Source organism: Scyliorhinus torazame, chromosome 19, assembly GCF_047496885.1.
Source record: "Scyliorhinus torazame isolate Kashiwa2021f chromosome 19, sScyTor2.1, whole genome shotgun sequence".
NCBI classification, from domain to species: Eukaryota; Metazoa; Chordata; class Chondrichthyes; order Carcharhiniformes; family Scyliorhinidae; genus Scyliorhinus; species Scyliorhinus torazame.
The window spans coordinates 98960464-98979338 of record NC_092725.1 but is presented as its reverse complement, the minus strand read 5'-3'; the positions used below and the strand labels follow the sequence as shown (position 1 = coordinate 98979338).

Here is an 18875-nt window from a genome sequence, read left to right as displayed (position 1 = left end):
AGTTCCGAGCTAATTTTTTCCAAGAAGGACATTTTACCAAATCAATTGTTGTTGATGATCGAGAATCCTGGACTTCCACACTTACATAAAACATCCCTCCTCCACACATTCCTTCCACATAGGTTTTAAGGGGAGTGGTTTACCTTGGTGAGGCTGTGAACAATAACACTCTATGACCATAAAATGGTTTCCCCTCCACTAGAAATGTAACATCAGACATCTCCTTGTTATTCAGAAAGTGAGGATCTGAAACAAAGTAAAACACACTGTCATGTGAGAGTACCTTTAAGAAATGGGTGTTTATAAATGGGTGTGTATATAAATATCTGTAGCGAGGCTGCCTTTAAAAATGGGTGTTTATTACTGCAGTGATGTCAGAGAGTGGGTGGAGCTGGGCTGTGTCAGCTTTTTACTTTCGCTTTAGGCTTTTTGCTGCAGGGTGGGTTTGGTTTCATTTTAGTTTTGGAGAAGCTGCAATCACAGCAGGATGTGTGTGAATCTCTGCAAGTTTATGAATGTCCATTTGCTGATTTCAACATGGTAACTGGTCTCAGTAGTGAAGTTAAACCTGAAGTGCTTCTGTTAAAGGTTTTGTTTTAAGTCTTATGGATGTTAAAAGGAAAGCTCAAGGATTACTTAAGTGTTGTACTCTTTGGGGGTTGTATTTAAATTGATGGTTGTCAAGATGTTCATTGTATGTTTTAAAAAGGCTAACTTGAGTTCATAGAACAAACATTGTTTTGCCTAAAAAAAATACTTTTCCATTTCTGCTGTACCACACCTGTAGAGTGGGCTGTGTGCTCCCCATACCACAATCTATTAAAAAGTTGTGGGTCAGGTGAACTCCATGATACACTTTGGGGTTCTCGAAACCCTGGCCCATAACAACACGGTTATATTGCAGCAATGGAAAACGTGGGGTTAAATTACAGCGCACAAAACACAGGACCAAATTAGTGATTAGAGAAACCCAAAACGTGGGAATAAATTCGAGCAACACAAAACGCAGGGTCAAAATAGAGCAATGCAAAACACGGGCTCAAAATAGAGCAACGCAAAACACGGGATCAAAATAGAGCAACGCAAAACACGGGATCAAAATAGAGCAACACAAGTCTGGGTAGTTCTTGCGAGGCATAAAGACTGCCGGGAAGCCTGCAGGAGCCCTCTCCCAAGATCTACCGGATCACTCAAGCGCAACTCGGCCAATAATTCACACCCAGGGTTAAATTACAGCAAACTGAGTGCATACCTAGGCGAGAAATCTGTTTCCGTTTGATTTCTGTAAACTTGGGAATTGGATAAGGGCCGTAGCACTGGACAAAAATCGCTGCCAACTGCTGACTGATTGATTCATTCTGAAATCAGAGTGAAATTGGATGAGACAGAATAAAGCAGTGAGAATTTGCACATTTCAGACTGACTGCAAAATGTAGTTATCATTATCCTGATACTGAAACCTGAGCACACACGGCACTTTCAGAGGAAGAATCCAAGGCACAGTATCAGTTACTCAATCACCAAGAATGGCTCCTGCTATCTCCATAATGTTTCTGGTCTCTGCTCTTTCCTCGGCTCATCTGCTCCTGAATCGCTTATCCATTCCTCTGCTAACTTTCGACTTGGCTACACCAATGCTGCACTGGCCAGCCTCCAGTCTTCCTACCTCTTCAAAATTCAGTTCATCCAAATCCCTGCTGCCTTTGTCCTAATGTACATCAGGTCCCATTCCCCCTCACTCGTACGTCCAAGCTCCCAATCTGGCAACACTTCTATTTTAAAATACTCATCTTTTATTTAAGAATATTCTTCAATCACTTTTAGAAAGAAAACAATCCCTCCAATACATACACACGGTGAAGTGCCTTAAACAGTTTAATTTATATTAATGTGTTTCCCATACAAGCTCCAATCCATCTGTGGAACTAATTAAAAGCAAAATAATGCGGCTGCTGGAAATTTTAACTAAAAACAGAAAGTGCTGGAAAAACTCAGCAGATCTGGCTGTGTCTGCAGTGAGAGAAACAGTAAACGCTTCGAGTCCAAAATGACTCTTTGGAACTGCTCAAGTCAGCCTAGACTCTTGGACAGACACAGGCTTCTGGCATCACCTGAAGGAAGCCACATGTGATTACAGTTTCCACTTTTATTTTGAGTGTTGTTAATTTATTCTGAAAAAAGTCCGATTCAACACAAAACATTGACGCGGTTTTGCTCATCACAGATGCTGCCAAATCTGCGAGTTTTTTTCAGAGCTCTGCTTTTATTTGTGGAACTAATCGGACAGTTTTCAAAGGGCTGACACAGGAGGCGTCCCCTCGGATGTTCTCAGTTACTATTTCCCACCAATTACGACAAATTCTCATCATATATCTCTTGCTGGGCTCCCTATTCAACCGTCAAATTTGGAAACAAATGGTGGAAATGTATTTATGCTTAGTTAGTTTAAAGCACTTCTTGTAAGGTTTACAGATTTGTGAATGGCTCGCACCTTTTGCACAGACTGTCAAATGTTCCTACCTTGCTGGCTCTCAGGATCTGAAACATGAGTGGGAGACCCTGCAAGAGGAGCTGCTCACTGTATTCTTCCTCCTTGATGGTGGTAAATTCTTTCAGTAAACACTGGATTACGAGTCTCCGATGTTGTGTGAAAGCGGTGTTTAGGGACAATAACCACGAGTGCAGGTTCCACGGAACGCCTGTTTGACAAAGGCAGTGTTACACGTACCCGTATAGCAGCAATTGCATTACAGGACAGATTACTGGACCAGACTTCACCATTCATGAGCAGGAACCCCCCTGTGGGTTAATCTTCCACTGTTTTAACATGGAGAGTTTTAATTCCAAATTTATTTTCCGCATTAAATATTTCACCTGGCAACATGCAAAATACAGCTTAGAAGAAGAGTTACATCGGAGGTGTGGTCCATGGAAATGCCTGTTCATGGATTGGCGCAGGATGGTAAACATAAAGGGGGTTTCTGGATGGTTCTTTCAAAGGTAGAGTCGCTGAGAGGGAGGAGAGCCAAGTGGGATGGCCTGGAGGGTGGGTCGGGGAGGAGTGCTTTTGCCAATTACTCACCACCTATCGTCAGGAGTGATTTAAAAAAATATATCAATTTAGAGTACCCAATTACTTTTCTTTCCAATTGAGGGGCAATTTAGTGTGTCAAATCCACCTACTCTGCACATCTTTGGGTTGTGGGGGCGAGACCCACACAGACACGGGGAGAATGTGCAAACTCCACATGGACACTGGCCCGGGGCCGGGATCGAACCCGGGTATGCAGCGCAGTAAGGCAGCAGTGCTAAACACTGTGAACCGTGCCACCTTGTGAGTGAGGTGATCAAGTACATCTGGTACTGCATCACGAGAAGCAGGAACTCCTAGAGCTGTCCTGATTAAGTCTGGGCAGAAAGTCCCTGGGTATCCACCAAACTGGCCCTTCCCTTCTGAAGTACTCATTTTTGTAGGGAACATGGCAGGGAATTTGCACACAGCAAGATCCCACGAACATCATAAGGACCAGAGAATCTGTTTTTTGGGCTGTTGATTGAGGGACAGGCATTGGCCAGGACACGGTGGTTGGCAAGGGGAACTCCTAAAATAGTGTCATGGGTGTTTTACACGCACCCAAGGGGCCTCAGATTAGAACCTCAGATAGGAGCTATGACCCCATGTGGCAGGCTGAGTTTTATTGGGGTTGGGGGGGCACTCGTCTCCACCCCTGGTTAGAAAAGTCAGTTCGAAAACAACTGACTTTAAAATAGGCTGTCCCACAAATGATAGTGTGGATGACCTAAATAAGCAGAGTGGGACTTCCACCAAAAGTAGCAAAAGCAACACGGGGCGGGGGGGAAGCTTTCTCACGCAGACAGTGGCTGGGGTCTGAAATGTGCTGCCTGAGAGTGAGGTGGAGGCATATTCAATTGAGGTGTTCTAGTGGAAATTGGATCATTATCTGAAAAGGAAGCATGTGCTGGGTTATGGGGGTGGGGATGGTTGAATGTGCTGGGTTACGGGGGGTGGGGGGGGGGGGAAGCTGGGGGGGTGTCACTTGGCAAATTGCTCTATTAGAGAGCTGGCACAGAACAAATGGGGCAGAATGGCCTCCTCTGTGCTGTAACAATTCCGTGAAGTCCTGTCCTCGAGATCTGCTGGTCTTTCTGATTGGTTGGAAGCTATTGCAGTCCCAGCAGCATCAGAGCTCAGTAGTGGGTGGTGCCTGAACTACAAGCAGGTCCACACAAAGGTTGGAGCTGACCGGACGCAGGTAAACCCTGGGCTTTTTGTATGGGATGGGATCAGCACCCAACAGGGATGGTTGGTGAGGGGGTGGGAAGGAGACACATTTTGGCGATCAGTCAGAGGCGGACAAAGAGGTTGTACGATTCTGGCAGGAGGGGGCTAAGAAGCAAGAGAGGGGGTCCCAATGTGGACTAGGCACCCCCCTCCCCAAAATAACGTACCCCATCTTTTCTGCCCTTTCACCAACCTCGGTGTAAAAACAGCTAACTACTGCACCACCATGCTGCCCTGTGCCAGTTGTAATGTGTTATCAATCACTACTGTCATTCTGATGTTGGAGAGAGGGAGGCGGGGCAGGGGGAGGTGTGGTGGGTGTGGTGAACGTATTGCTACTGCAATTCACCACTGTATTATGTTGATGCCCCTGTGGGCTCCACCCCCTCGGGGGTGGTATATAAACCTGCAGCCTGTAGGCGGCAATCAGTACAGTGCAGTCGCAGGCAGGCACAGATCTAGCTTATTAAAACCACTGTTCACTTCTACTAATCGTCTCGTGTGAATTGATGGTCGCATCAGTGGGGAAGGCAGAGAGAGGGAGAGATCCACACAGGCAGAGAGAGAAAGAGAGAGAGAGAGAGAGAGAGAGAGAGAGAGAGAGAGAGAGAGAGAGAGAAAGAAAAAGAGGAAATGACAAAAAGAGACAGAATGGAACAGACAGACAAGAGAAAAAGAGAACGAGCACGAAAGATATCAACATACACACACTAACCGAAGCCTCTGATGTCCATAGTGATGTCCACAAATCCATGTTCTGAGCTGTGATAAATGGCTTCCCTCAGGACATTCAGCCGGGCCTTGTTGTTCCGGTTGGAGTTTCCGGGAGTGGAGGTTGTCCCTGTGGGATCTGTCCCCTCGGCCAGAATCTCCTCCAGGGATAGAACGTTCCTGGTTTCCTTCTCCGAATGTGCCAGCAGTTTCCGAAACACATTTCTAAGCAGGTAGAATACTTTTTTTAAAAATGGATAAGGCTCAAGAGATTCCAGAGAATAGCAGAAGACATTTAAAAAAAAATATCTTTATAAAAAGGTATTTGAAAATTTTTATAAAAATAACAGACAATGACATCAACATGGTATAATAATTTCCCCCTCCATCTCAATCTTCACACACCCCAACCATACAAAAACAATCCCCCCCACCACCCCCTTGGAATACTGCATCTGTTGACATTTTAATTTTCCCCGAGAAAGTCGACGAACGGCTGCCACCTCCGGGAGAACCCTAACATTGACCCTCTTAAGACAAACTTTATTTTCTCCAGGCTGAGAAACCCAGCCATGTCACTAACCCAGGTCTCTACACTCGGGGGCTTCGAGTCCCTCCACATTAACAAGATCCGTCTCCGGGATACCAGGGAGGCATAGGCCAAGATGTCAGCCTCTTTCGCCCCCTGAACTCCCGGCTCTTCCGACACTCCAAAGATCGCTACCTCCGGACTCGGCACCACCCGTGTTTTTAGCACCGAGGACATTACAAACTTCGGGCATGCCCAAAACATGTAGACATGATTTGCTGGGCTTCCCACGCACCTCGCACATGTATCCTCAACCCCGAAGAACTTGCTCATCCTAGCCGCTGTCATGTGTGCCCGGTGGACTATCTTAAATTGTATCAGGCTGAGCCTGGCACATGGTGAGGAGGTATTAACCCGGTTTAGGGCATCCGCCCATAGACCCACCTGTATCTCTCCTCCTAGCTCGGCCTCCCACTTGCCCTTAAGTTCCTGCACCGGAGTTTCCTCCGCCTCTGAAAGCTCCTGGTAAATATCCGATACCTTCCCCTCTCCCACCCAGGTACTGGAGACTACTCTATCCTGTATCCCCCGTGGCGGCAGCAGCGGAAAGGCCGGCACCTGTTTTCTCAGGAAGTCTCGCACCTGCAAATACATAAACACGTTTCCTGCTGGCAATTCAAATTTATCCTCCAAGGCTTTCAACTTGGATAGCTCCCGTCTATAAATCAATCCCGATCCTTCTAATTCCTGCCCTTTGCCAACTCCGGAACCCACCATCTAGCCTACCCGGTACAAACCCATGATTATTATAAATCGGGGTCCAAATCGATGCTCCCTCCACTCTCTTATATTTCCTCCATTGCCTCCAGATTCTCAGAGCCGCCACCACCACCGGACTTGTGGAGTATTGGGCCGGCGAGAACGGAAGAGGTGCCGTTATCAGTGCTCCCAAACTGGTGTCTTTGCATGACGCCGCCTCCCTCCGCTCCTATGCCGACCCCTCGCCCACTACCCACTTCCTAATCATGGTTATATTAGCCACCCAGTAGTAATTGCAGATATTCGGCAGCGCACCAGCAACACTTTCTTCACTCACGGGGTTTAACCCACCCACACAAAGCCCAAAACAACCTTATTCACCCGCTTGAAAAAGGCCTTCGGGAAGAAAATGGGGAGGCACTGAAATACAAACAGAAATCTGGGGAGGACTGTCACTTTCACGGTCTGTACTCTCCCCACCAGTGATAGTGGGAGCATGTCCCATCTCTTAACGTCCCCTTCCATTTGTTCTACCAACCGGGATAGGTTTAACTTGTGCAGTGCCTCCCATTCCCGGGTAACCTGGATTCCCACATATCGAGAGCTCTTCCCTACCATTCTAAGCGGCCGCTCTCCCAGTCTCTTCTCCTGTCCTCTTGCCTCGCTTTTCCCCATGTTCAATTTCTATCCTGAAAAATTGCCAAATTCCCCCAAGATTCGCATTACTTCCCCCATCCCCTCCAACGGGTCTGAAATATACAAGAGCAGGTCATCTGCGTAAAGCGAGACCCGGTGCTCCACCTTGCCCCCCCCCCCCCCGCCTCCCCCGCCGATCCAGCCCTTTCCAATTCCTAGAGGCTCTTAACGCCATGGCCAATGCCTCGATGGCAAGAGCAAACAGTAACGGGGAGAGGGGGCACCCTTGCATCATCCCTCGGTGCAGTATGCACACTCGCTACTGGTGCCTAATAGAGTAACCACACCCAGTCAATAAAGCCCTCACCAAACCCAAACCTTCCCAGCGCCTCCCACAGGTAATTCCACTCCACCAGATCAAAAACCTTCTCCGCATCCATCACTACCACCACCTCCACCTCGTCTTCTTCTGAGGGCATCATAATAACATTTAAAAGCCTTTGAGCATTGGCCTCGAGTTGCCTGCCCTTTGCAAACCCTGTCTGGTCAACTCCTATCACCCCCGGGGCACAGTCCTCTATCCTTGTGGCCAGTATCTTAACCAGCAGTTTGGCGTCCACATTCAGTAGAGAAATCAGCCTGTATGACCCGTATTGCTCCTGGACCTGTTCTCCAGGTCCTCCAACTTCTCCTGCATTTTTTCTGACGGTTGTTCATCATCTCCACCTTGGTCTCCAGCACAGTTATATACTCCTCGTGCTCGGACACCTTTTTCTCCACCTCCTGGATCGCTCTCCCGTAGGTCTCTTGATTCTGTACAACTTGATCAATTGAAGCCTTAATCGGGTCCAGCGTGTCCTTCTTCAGCTTGGCAAAGCAATCGTCGAAAAACTTCACCAGCTGCTCCGTCGACCACTGTGCCGTCTCCCCGCGGCCCTTGCCCTCCGCCATGCTGTCCCGTGTTACCAGCTCTACCTGCGTCTTCCTTATAGGACTTTGTCTTCTCACACAGCCACTTCTGGTGCAATTCTCCATGCAATCCGGAGGGGGATTTCTCCTTACTGCCTCACTCTTCACCGATTTATCCCATAAAATACGGAAAAAAAACGGGGGGAAAAGGTCCAAAAGTCCGTCACAGGTGGGAGCTATCAAATTTGCAACCTACTCCTCCATGGCCGCCACCGGAAGTCGGCGGAAGTCTTTAGGACATTACCTGGGCTAAACTCTGGGATAAACTGGAAGCTGAACCAACCTCAATGACACCATCCTAACCCCTGGTTCCCAGCAAACCCAGTTCCCACCTGCAGCAACCCCTTCCTTCACCCCCACCTTCTCCATCCAAAATCCCCCTCCCCACAGAGTGAGAAGTGGAAACCCCCAGTTACCTGTGTCCGTGAGCAGCAGCCTGGCTGTACGCACTCATGTCACCGTGTGGGGTAATGGAAAATCCGTTTCTGCACATTGTCCCAATCATCGGCTCCGCTCCTCGCTCCAGGAGTAAACCTACCAGTTCAAAATTACCTGAAAACCCAACACATTTGTCCTGTCAGAACAAACCTTTATTTAGTTAAAGATTCAGCCTGCCTGCTTCAGTATACTCCCAGTGTGTGGTCGGTAAGTCAGGCCTTTTCAAAGGGCTACACGAGAGAAAAAGCTTCATTTACCTCACTGCACTGACAGTGAAGTAACCCCTCTGCCCTGACCCTCTGACACTGCAGTGCTCCCTCAGTGCCCACCCTCCATCACTGCAGTGCTCCCTCAGTACCGAGCTTCCGACACCGCAGCACTCCTCAGTGCAGACCTTCCGACACTGCAGCATTCCTCCAGTGCTTCCCCTCCAACAGTGTAGTACTCTTCAGTACTGCCACTCTGACTGTGCAGCACTCCCTCAATACTGACCCTCCGACAGTGCAGCACCCGTTCAGTTTTACACTGACAGTCTAAGCCAAGAGAATGGACTGCACATCCCCAAGATAACAGTCGAGTTTGAGAGACTTGGGAAAACGGCTGCCGTCACTCGGAGGTAAATCACGGATCTCACTGTAACATAGCACTGATCGGCGGTGCAGCATCACATTGCTGGGAGGAAAACTTTGGCCCTCACTGTCCTAGACAACAAATCACTGACCAGATGTCATAACTTAAAATTAATTCTAAAATCGTAAATACTGATTTTAATCAATGCCACCTATCGTGAACGGAGTACAGAGAGGACTTATGCTGAGACTGTGAGGACTGTGGCCTCAGAGTTCAGCATTGAATTGTATGAGTGGTCTAAAACACAGCACAAATGAAAGACATCGTTTGATACCAGGATTGAGGAACAGATTAATAAAAAACACACGCTACAGGCGAAAACAGTTCTGATTGGTTGGCATTTTGTTTCCTCCAAGGCAATGCCTTAGCCAATGGGGAACTATAGGCTCTCCAAACTCTGGGTAATTCCAAAAAGGTGCAAGGCTTGAACGTATTCCTTTTGTTTGCAGAGAAGGGATTCTGGTGTATGAATGTCTGCCGCTTCTAGCAAGCACAGCTGATTTTCAGTCCAGGAGTATCAATTTTTGAAAGTTGGTTTCTTGTATTTGTCTTAATATGTGCAAATGAAAGGTTTCAGCAAGATTCAAGTTTTGCATGACTGGTGAGTCCTTCTTTTTTAAAAATACCAGGAGCACAAGATTTTACTTTCGATGATGTGTTCCTTAAACTTTCTGAATGTACAGAGGCCTTTGAAGGGTACATTTTCTGGATTGACTCTTAGTTAGGAATCTCTGCTCCTGCAGCCTGGGAAGTGTTAATGGATGAGGAATAGAATTCTGATAAAGGTCAAACTCTGCTTGCAGTTTTGTTGCGTGCAGAGGATTCACTTGGATCATTTACATCTCCCACCGTCATCAAGCGCCATATCCCTTTACCTGTTCCTTAATCAAAAATCTGCCAGCTCTTTTGGAAGCATTTCAACAATGTACTCACTGCTTTGACTGCGAGTCTGATCTCAGAACAAACAGCTCAGTTTAAGAAAATCGCCTCGTCTGTCCATTCATGGGATGTGGACGTCGCTGGCTAGGCCAGCATTTATTGCCCATATCTAGTTGCCCTTGAGAAGGTGGTGGTGAGCTGCCTCAATGATCCACTGCAGTCCATGTGGTGTGAGTTTCAGGATTTTGACAACCACGGTGACATTTCCAAGTCAGACTTAAAGGGGAATTTCCAGTTGGTGACGTTCCTTCTGCACCTTTGTTCCTGAAAGTCAGTGATTCCTAAACTATTTTCCTTAACAATCCAAAATTAACCCCTCCCCAAATGCCAACAGAGAAAATGGAATTCTAACCCTTAATTTCAATTGGAGCTATTAATTGGGTTTCTTATTTTGAAGAGACCGTTATTTCTGGCCTCGCCCCATTCTTGCCCTTCTGAAGGTACTGATTCATGCCGATTCTTAGTCCCACTGGTGCAGCTAACCCTCTGATAATTCAAGAAAGCAACAGACATTGGGAACTTGGTTTTGAACCCAGAGTCGGGATATTTGAAATATACAAGATTCTGAGGAGGTTTGACAGGGTAGAGCTTGAGGTGATGTTTCTCCTTGTGGACAGAATGTAGAATTGGAGGCATAGTTTGAAGATAAAAGTGGGGGGGGGGTGGGGAGAAGTAGAGTGAAGCCCACAATCAGATCAGCCATGATCTAAGAGAATGGTGGAGCAGGCTGGGGAGGTTTAATGACCTATTCCTGCTCCTATTTCTTATGTTCTTATGAGCTGGAAGTAGGGCAAACTATCAGGATCGTGAAATCCAATGCCAAATCTACCCCTATTTTAACATTTTAAATGCAGAAATCACTCCCGCAAATGGCAGGTGCGGCAATATTACCAAGCCAATTCGCTTCCTGATGACATCATCGATGCAGTATCTTAAATTTAAACAGAGAGCGAGAGGAAGGCTTAGAATGTCGGCTCTCCTGGGTAAACAGCCCTTTATAGCACTGCTTGTGGGCCAGGAGAAGCAGGTGTGCTCTCCCTGGCCTCTCAAAAAAGCAGTCACCTGCACCTGAACCCCAATTTCTAGCCAGCACCTAGCCTACCAATTGTGGCTCAGAGTTGAATCTAGTTTGCCAGTGTTGGGGATCTTCCCCCATGGGTCTCTGGCTGGAATCGTCTACTGCTCGCATTCCCTTCCCTTTGGAAGGTGCTGTAGAAGCAGTTTTGGCAAGTTGCTGCAGTACATCTTGTAGTTAGTACACGCAGCTACCACTGTGAAAGGTACAGCCGAGATGTTGCCATGGAAAAAGCATGTGTATGCTCTCCAAGCTCCCAGGTAATTAAAAACAACACTTGAACATATTCCTTTTGCTTGCAGATAATGGGTCACTTTGTGTGTCACTTTTAGCAAGCATAAATGAGCTTGATGGATTACTGTTAGTGTAGCTATTAGCACAGTCAGGATTGTTCAGCAAGTGCTGCCCAATTATGCAATTACATCTAACAGTAAATGTTCTGTAGACAGTAGAACCCCATGAATCAACACGCTCCCAAACTCTTGCAATACGGTTAGCCAATTCCCAACAAAATACATGGATTTATCATCAAAACCACAAGCACCATTTGTTTTAAGCTGCACAGTTGGAGGAACTCGCTGTCGATGGATCACCCAGAACATGCGTAATATTCCTGATCTGTCATGCACTCACCAGCTGCAGCAGCCAGCTGTAAGGGGGTCTCAGAGTAATTCTCACCCCCTTGTCCAACAGACCCTTCGACATTCGCCCCAGCCTCGAGCAGCAACTGCAGGCAAGAGGAGAATATTGTTACCTGGACGTAATTTGGGATGGAGGGGAATGTTTATCAACTGTTCAATATTTACTCATCCTTTCACCTGCGGGAAAAAGATAAAACAGTGAAGCTTCTGGCCTTGGCAGCAGTATTCCAACCCCTGCATTGTTCTGGATGTTGGACTCTTATCAGTAACTGCATAAAACTCCAGAAGGTTCCTGTGCTGTTTTGGAGGTGGTGGAAGAAAAAGGCACAGAGGGAGGGACAGGGAGGGGCCCAGGGACAGAGGAGGAGGTTGGGACTGGGTTTGAGAGGCTGTGAGGGAAGGTTAAAGTGGGGGTCACAATCTTGGGGGTGGAGGCTCGTCTATCCCTCCATCCTGCTGGTCAGGGAAAATTGCTGGGCTACTTGCCTTGTTCCTGCCTCCCTCTGATGTGGGGCAAATAGCAGCGGCGATGTAATAGGCCAAAGGGCGAACAGGCTGCCAGATGCCTGCCCTGCCAAGTAATATGGGAAACCGGTTGTGGAGGGAGGGTGATGACCCATTTTATTCTACATGCACCTCCCCCCCCCCCACCTTCAAATATGTGGTTCGTGGAGTGGGATGGGGACGAAAATCCAACCTTGCCATTTCAATCCCAGTTTGCAGGACTAGAACTGATGGTAATTGTTTGTAAATCAACATGCGGATCATTTTACTTCCGCGGAGTCTTAGGTAACGGCAATGCTGGGAGTGTCGTTCCGTCTTGTGGAGTGTTAGGTAACGGCAATGCTCCATTTTAAGATGAAGCAAAAATGCACAAAATAAATCGGAAATCAAAGTCTGCAGAAAGAAAATGGTCCCTGTTCCTGCCTGCGTCTCACTGGAGTGGAGGGTGAATACTTCATCTCCAGTCCCTCTGCCTTTATTTCACTGATCGATTCATCCATTTGCACTCAGTCAGGGAACATTCAGTGACAAACACATGTGACGGTGGCATAACAATAACTTCACTGTACACTTACCAAGGCTAATGCTCGGAGGACATGAATTCAAGTCCCATAGCAGCTGATGGAATTAAAATTCAATTAATAAAATCTGGAATTGAAAGCTAGTTTTAGTAATGGTGAGCATGAAACTATCAATAATTATCATAAAAACCCATCTGGTTCACTAATACCTTTAGGGAAGGAAATCTGCCGACCTTCCCTGTTGTGGCCTACGTGTGATTGATCCGTAACTGCCCTCGGAAATGGCCGAGCAAGACAGTTAAAGGGCAATTATGGATCGGCAACAACTGCTGGCCCTGTCAGTGACACCCACATCCCAACAAAGAATAAAGAAGCAAAAACATACCGCATGTGATGAGATAAACCCAGGAACTTTCTGCTCAGCCAGTAATTTAGTTACTGATCTGTGATTGCCTCATGTATATTAGAGACCTAGAGGTCACGTTGACCAGAATTACCTGAACAGCTGCCATGTGCCCATGTAGCACAGCCAGCGTGAGGGCAGTCCAGTGTCGTGTCTCCACAGGGATGGATGGGTATTTGTGCGACGGGCTGGGAACCTGAAGGACACAGAATAGGCCGTCAGTCGGTCACAGGTTACGCACTCTGATGAACGCAAGCACGCTCCATCGCATGCACAACGAAACAGCAGGAATCCAGAAAGACTCTGATTTTAGCTGACAGCTGATGAGGCCGTGAAAGCAACAGGCCACCATCACTCACATCAATTACTTTATTTTGCAACCGGCTGTGGGAAAGAAGTTCAGAAGTTTATGAAGAAGGACTTCCGGTGGCGGCCACGGAGGAGTAGGTCGCACATTTGATAGCTCCCACCTGCAACGTACTTTTGGACCCTTCTTCCCCCGTTTTTTCCCGGATTTTATGGGATAAATCAGTGAAGAGTGAGACAGTAAGGAGAAATCCCCCTCCGGTGTATGGAGAATTGGACCAGAAGTGGCCGTATGAGACGACAAAGTCCTATAAGGGAACAGAGCAGGTAACTTGGGACAGCAGGGCGGAGAGCAAGGACCGCGTGGAGACGGCACAGTGGTCGACGGAGCAGCTGGGGAAGTTTTTGGAGGATTGCTTCACCAAGCTGAAGGAGGACACGCTGGACCCGATTAAGGCTTCGATTGATCAACTGGTTCAGAATCAGGAAACCCACGGGAGAGCGATCCAGCAGGTCGAACAAAAGTTGTCAGAGCACGAGGAGTATATAACCGTGCTGGAAAGCAAGGTAGGGAAGATGAACGACCGCCAGAAAAGAATGCAGCAGAAGCTAGAGGACCTGGAGAATAGGTTCAGGAGGCAGAATCTCAAAATTGTTGGTCTTCCCGAAAGCAGTGAGGGATCAGATGTGAGGGCCTATGTGACGGACATGTTGGAGAAGTTTTACATAGATTACATAGAACATACAGTGCAGAAGGAGGCCATTCGGCCCATCGAGTCTGCACCGACCCACATTAATCCCTCACTTCCACCTTATCCCCGCAACCCAATAACCCCTCCCAACCCTTATGGACACTACGGGTAATTTAGCATGGCCAATCCACCTAACCTGCACGTCTTTGGACTGTGGGAGGAAACCGGAGCACCCGGAGGAAACCCACGCGGACACGGGGAGAACGTGCAAACTCCGCACAGACAGTGACCCAGCGGGGAATCGAACCTGGGACCCTGGCGCTGTGAAGCCACAGTGCTAATCACTTGTGCTACCGTGCTGCCCTATTGATTGGGGCTGGGGCGTTCCCTCGGCCCCTGGAATTGGACAGAGCGCACAGAGCCCTCACGAGGAAGCCCAGAGCGAATGAGCCACCGAGGGCCATGGTGGTACGTTTTCACTGTTTCATGGACAAGGAACACGTTTTGCGGTGAGCCAAGAAAGAACGTAGCAGCAAGTGGGAGAACTGTGAGTTGCGCATTTATCAGGACCTGGGAGCGGATTTGGCTAAGATGCGAGCTGGATTCAATCGGGCAAAAACGACCCTCTTTAAGAAGGGGGTGAAGTTCGGGATGCTGTACCCAGCCCGTCTGTGGGTCACACATGAGGGACGAGACTTCTACTTTGAAACGGCAGACGAAGTATGAACCTTTATTAAAGAAATTAAGCTGGAGGCGAATTAAAAGACACTTAAACTTTGGAGAAGTACTGTGGCAGCGATTTGTGGTGCTGGATTGTATAAATTTAAGTAGCTCTATGTGATATAATGGGCTGTGTGGATGGTTAAAGGTTGATCTGTCTTGCAGAGACCTTGTGTGTGTGTGTGGGGGGGGGGGGGGGGTAGATGAGCTTTGAATGCAGTTCTGCTTTTGTGGGTGACTATTTTTCTAAAGTGACTGTTTCTTCAATGTTTTTTCTGTTGTTTGTTTACTGGGGAATGTGATGCTTTTAAAATGTTTATTCATGTGGTGGGGGGGGGGGGAGAGAAGAGGGGAGAGTACAATAGGGAGACATACTGTTTGGTGCCAGGGGCGGGAGCTATCGAGTCAGCATGGGTCAGCTGACTCTCGGAAGCACAGTGGGGGTGAGCAGGTGTTAAGCTGGAGCTTGACTTGGGGATTGGGTTTCTAGTGTTGTTGCTGGGGGGGGGGGGGGGGGGAGAAAGAGAGAAGAGGGCGGGAGGAGCTGCTTTGCTGACAGGGGAGGAACTGTTACTAGGAGACAAATGCGAGATCGGGAACGGCGACAGCCCGAGTGGGCACTCGAGGAAGCAGAGGGCGCGAGCTCGAGGCTGGCCTAAAAAGGGTGATGGCTAGTCAGCTTGCGGGGGAGGGGGGGGGGGGGGGTTGGTTGGAAGCCCCCCCGTCCAGGCTGATCACATGGAATGCGAGAGGACTGAATGGGCCAGTCAAGCGGGCTTGCGTGTTTGCGCATTTGAGGGAACTGAAGGCGGATGTGGCAATGCTACAAGAGACACACCTAAAGGTTACAGATCAGACGAGATTGAGGAAGGGGTGGATTAGCCAAGTGTTCCACTCAGGACTGGACTCAAAGACCAGTGGGGTAGCGATCTTGATCAGCAAACGAGTGGCATTCGAGGCAGGGAGAATTGTGTGAGACAAGGGGGGTAGGTACATAATGGTGAGTGGGAAGCTGGAGGGGTGAGAGTGGTACTTGTGAACGTATATGCTCCGAATAGGGACAACGTGGAATTTATGAGGTGGGTGTTAGGTAAGATCCCAGATTTAGAGTCACATAACCTGATCATGGGAGGGGACTTCAACAAAGTAATTGATCTGGAATTGGACCGGTCAAAATCCAGGACAGGGAGGAGGCCGGCTATGGCAAAAGAATTGAAGGGTTTTATGGAACAGATGGGGGTGGGGGGGGGGGGGGGGGAGTAGACCCATGGAGGTTTTCACAGCTGAGGAAGACGGAGCTTTCCTTTTTTTCACATGTCCACTAGGTATACTCTCGCATCGACCTTTTTGTTCTGAGCAGGGCGCTAATACCGAAGGTGGTGGATACTGACTATTCGGCAATTGCAGTGTCGGATCATGCCCCACACTGGGTGGACCTACAATGTAGAGAGAGGGCAACACCCGCTGTGGAGACTGGATGCGGGGTTGCAAGCGGGCGAAGCGATCGGTGGACGGGTTAATGAGTCCATCCAGAACTACCTGGAAACAAATGATGCAGGGGAGGTCTCCGCAGCGACGGTTTGGGAAGCTTTGAAGGCAGTAGTCAGAGGGGAATTAATCTCAATACGTGCCCACAGAGAAAAGGTGGATAAGTAATGCGAATCATGGGGGAATTTGGCAATTTTTCGGGATAGAAATTGAACATGGGGAAAAGCGAGATGTTTGCGATCCAGGCAAGAGGACAGGAGGAGAGCTTGGGAGAGCTGCCGCTTAGAATGGTAGGGAAGAGCTTTCGATATCTGGGAATTCAGGTGGCCTGTAAATGTGAGGTGCTACACAAGTTAAACCTATCCCGGTTGGTAGAACAAATGGAAGGGGACTTTAAGAAATGGGACATGCTCCCGCTATCACCGACGGGGAGGGTACAGACCGTGAAAATGACGGTCCTCCCCAGATTTCTGTTTGTCTTTCAGTGCCTCCCCAGGCACAGGTTCTTTCACCATCACATTGCTGCTTGTGAAAGCTTACTGTATGCAAACTGACAGTCAGATTTCCTCCATTACAACCACGACAATACGGCAAAGGTATTTCATTGGTCATAAAAGCAAGCATAAATTCAATGGTCAGGAAAGGCCCCATATAGGTGCCACGGGTGAAGAGGGCTTTGTTGCAGAGGCGGGAAGGGGGATTGGCGCTCCCGCACCGGTTGCATTCCTATTGGGCAGCAAATGTGGAGAAGGTGAGGCGATGGTGGGAGGGGGTGGACTGGGCCAGGTTGAAAGATTATTGTAAGGGAGCCCGAGGGCTCTGGTGACAGGCCCGGTGCTGCTCACTCCGAGGAAGTATACGGGGAATCCGGTGTTGGAGTCGTCCATAACAATCTGAAATCAGCCGAGGAGGCACTTTAAGCTGGGTCACATGTTGGTGTTGATGTCATTGTGTGGAAATCATAGGTTTAAACTGGGGGAGAGGGGTTGGATGGGACATATAGATGGTGGAGGGAGGAGGGGTTCGGGAGAGTCAGGGACATGTTTTCGGACGGGAATCGCTGGGCTAGAGCTGCTGCGGGAGACATTTGAGTTACCGGGGGCGGGGGGGGGGGGGGGGGGGGAAGAGAGAGAGAGAGAGAGAGAGAGAGAGAGAGAGAGAGAGAGAGAGAGAGTTTAGGTACTGGCAGGTGGGGGACATTGCTCGTAAGGAGCTGCCTTCCTTCCCTCAGGTACCGGAATATATGCTTTTGGAGAATTTGTTGCTCCCAGGTGAGTTGGAGGATGGCAGGATTGGGATATATATGGGAGGTTGGAGAGAAGGTCAAGACATTAGCAAAAAGGATCGAGAGGAAGTGAGAGGAGGTGGGGAGGGAGATAGGATGGAGACTTTGGTGTGAGGTAATGCGGCGAGTAAATCCGACCTCCTCCTGCGCAAGAATGAGTTTGATACAATGCAAGGTGGTGCATAGGCTCCACATGACTCAGGCTAGGATGAGTGGGCTTTTTTCAGCGAGTGGCAGACGGATGTGAGAGGTATGGGACGGGCTGGCGAATCATGCTCATACGTTCTGGATGGCGTGAGGGGTTGGAGAACTTTTGGGAGCCAGTGTTCAGGACTCTTATCAAGGATTAGGGGTTGAGATGAAGCCGGACCCCTTGGTGGTGATCTTTGGGGTGGCGGAAGTGCAGGAGCTGCTGGAGGGGAAGGAGGCCGATGTTGCGGTCTTCACCTCACTGATTGCCTGGCGACAGATACTTTTGAATTGGAGGTCGGCTACGCCACCAGGGATCATGGCATGGCTGGGGAATCTGTACCAATTTCTCAGGTTGGAGAAAATCAAATTTGCCTAAAGGGGGTCAGAGGAGGGCTTGAAGGTACGGTGGACGCAGTTCACGGCTATATTTGAGGAACTGTTCGTTCCGGGGGGGGGGGGGGGGGGGGGGGGGGGTGGTTTAAAAGGGCTTTGGTTGGGTGTTAAACTGTTATTTTGTGCAATAATATATCTTTTAACAAAAAAAAAAGGAATGGCACCTTACAAATGCAAGTCTCTTTTGTAGCTTCACTTGTTCATTACCTCACAGTTCACATCTGCTCCAGCATCAAGCAACATCTGGACCATGGCCTCATCACCCCTTGCACAGGCATACATCAGTGGACTCAGACCCTGCATGTTAAAGAATCATTATTTACAGATGGTGCAACAGTGAGCTTTATATTAACCTTGCACAGAAAATGAATGCTAAAAAAAAAAAAATTAAAAAGCATTGATGAACTCCCTCACATTATCTGCAGTTATAGGCTTTCAAATTATTGGTAACCAAGGGAAATATTATAAAAAGTCCGAGCAGCAAAACTGAACACCATAGCAACATCTGTAAAATAAGATTCACATCACTGGTTCTTATATAAAACATTCCCAATCCCAGCAATTAACCCACAGAAATGGTTTTGCTGAAAAGAGGGACATGTTGCCGAAGTTTTTTATCTTCTACTCATCAGGACAAATGCAAGAAAGTCAAATTTCAAACAATCACAACAATTTATTTTACAGGGGAAAGGTTGCTGATTGGTTGGCAAGTTGGCTGCGATGTTGCAATGGAAAAAGCAA

At 48.2% G+C, this 18875-nt stretch overlaps 1 protein-coding gene across 3 annotated transcripts in view; it reads right to left on the bottom strand.

Annotated features, from left to right (window-relative positions):
* Window positions 1-18875, bottom strand: part of btbd11b (BTB (POZ) domain containing 11b) — a 195553-nt gene that overhangs the window by 18050 nt on the left and 158628 nt on the right. For all 3 annotated transcript variants that reach the window (XM_072484897.1, XM_072484898.1, XM_072484899.1), the window contains 8 exons: window positions 18342-18431; window positions 13153-13254; window positions 11623-11716; window positions 8324-8459; window positions 5019-5239; window positions 2521-2699; window positions 1253-1358; window positions 144-246 (listed from right to left, as the gene is read on the bottom strand). In XM_072484897.1, coding sequence (XP_072340998.1) covers window positions 144-246; window positions 1253-1358; window positions 2521-2699; window positions 5019-5239; window positions 8324-8459; window positions 11623-11716; window positions 13153-13254; window positions 18342-18431 — 1031 coding nt within the window. The remainder of the gene's footprint in view (window positions 1-143; window positions 247-1252; window positions 1359-2520; window positions 2700-5018; window positions 5240-8323; window positions 8460-11622; window positions 11717-13152; window positions 13255-18341; window positions 18432-18875) is intronic.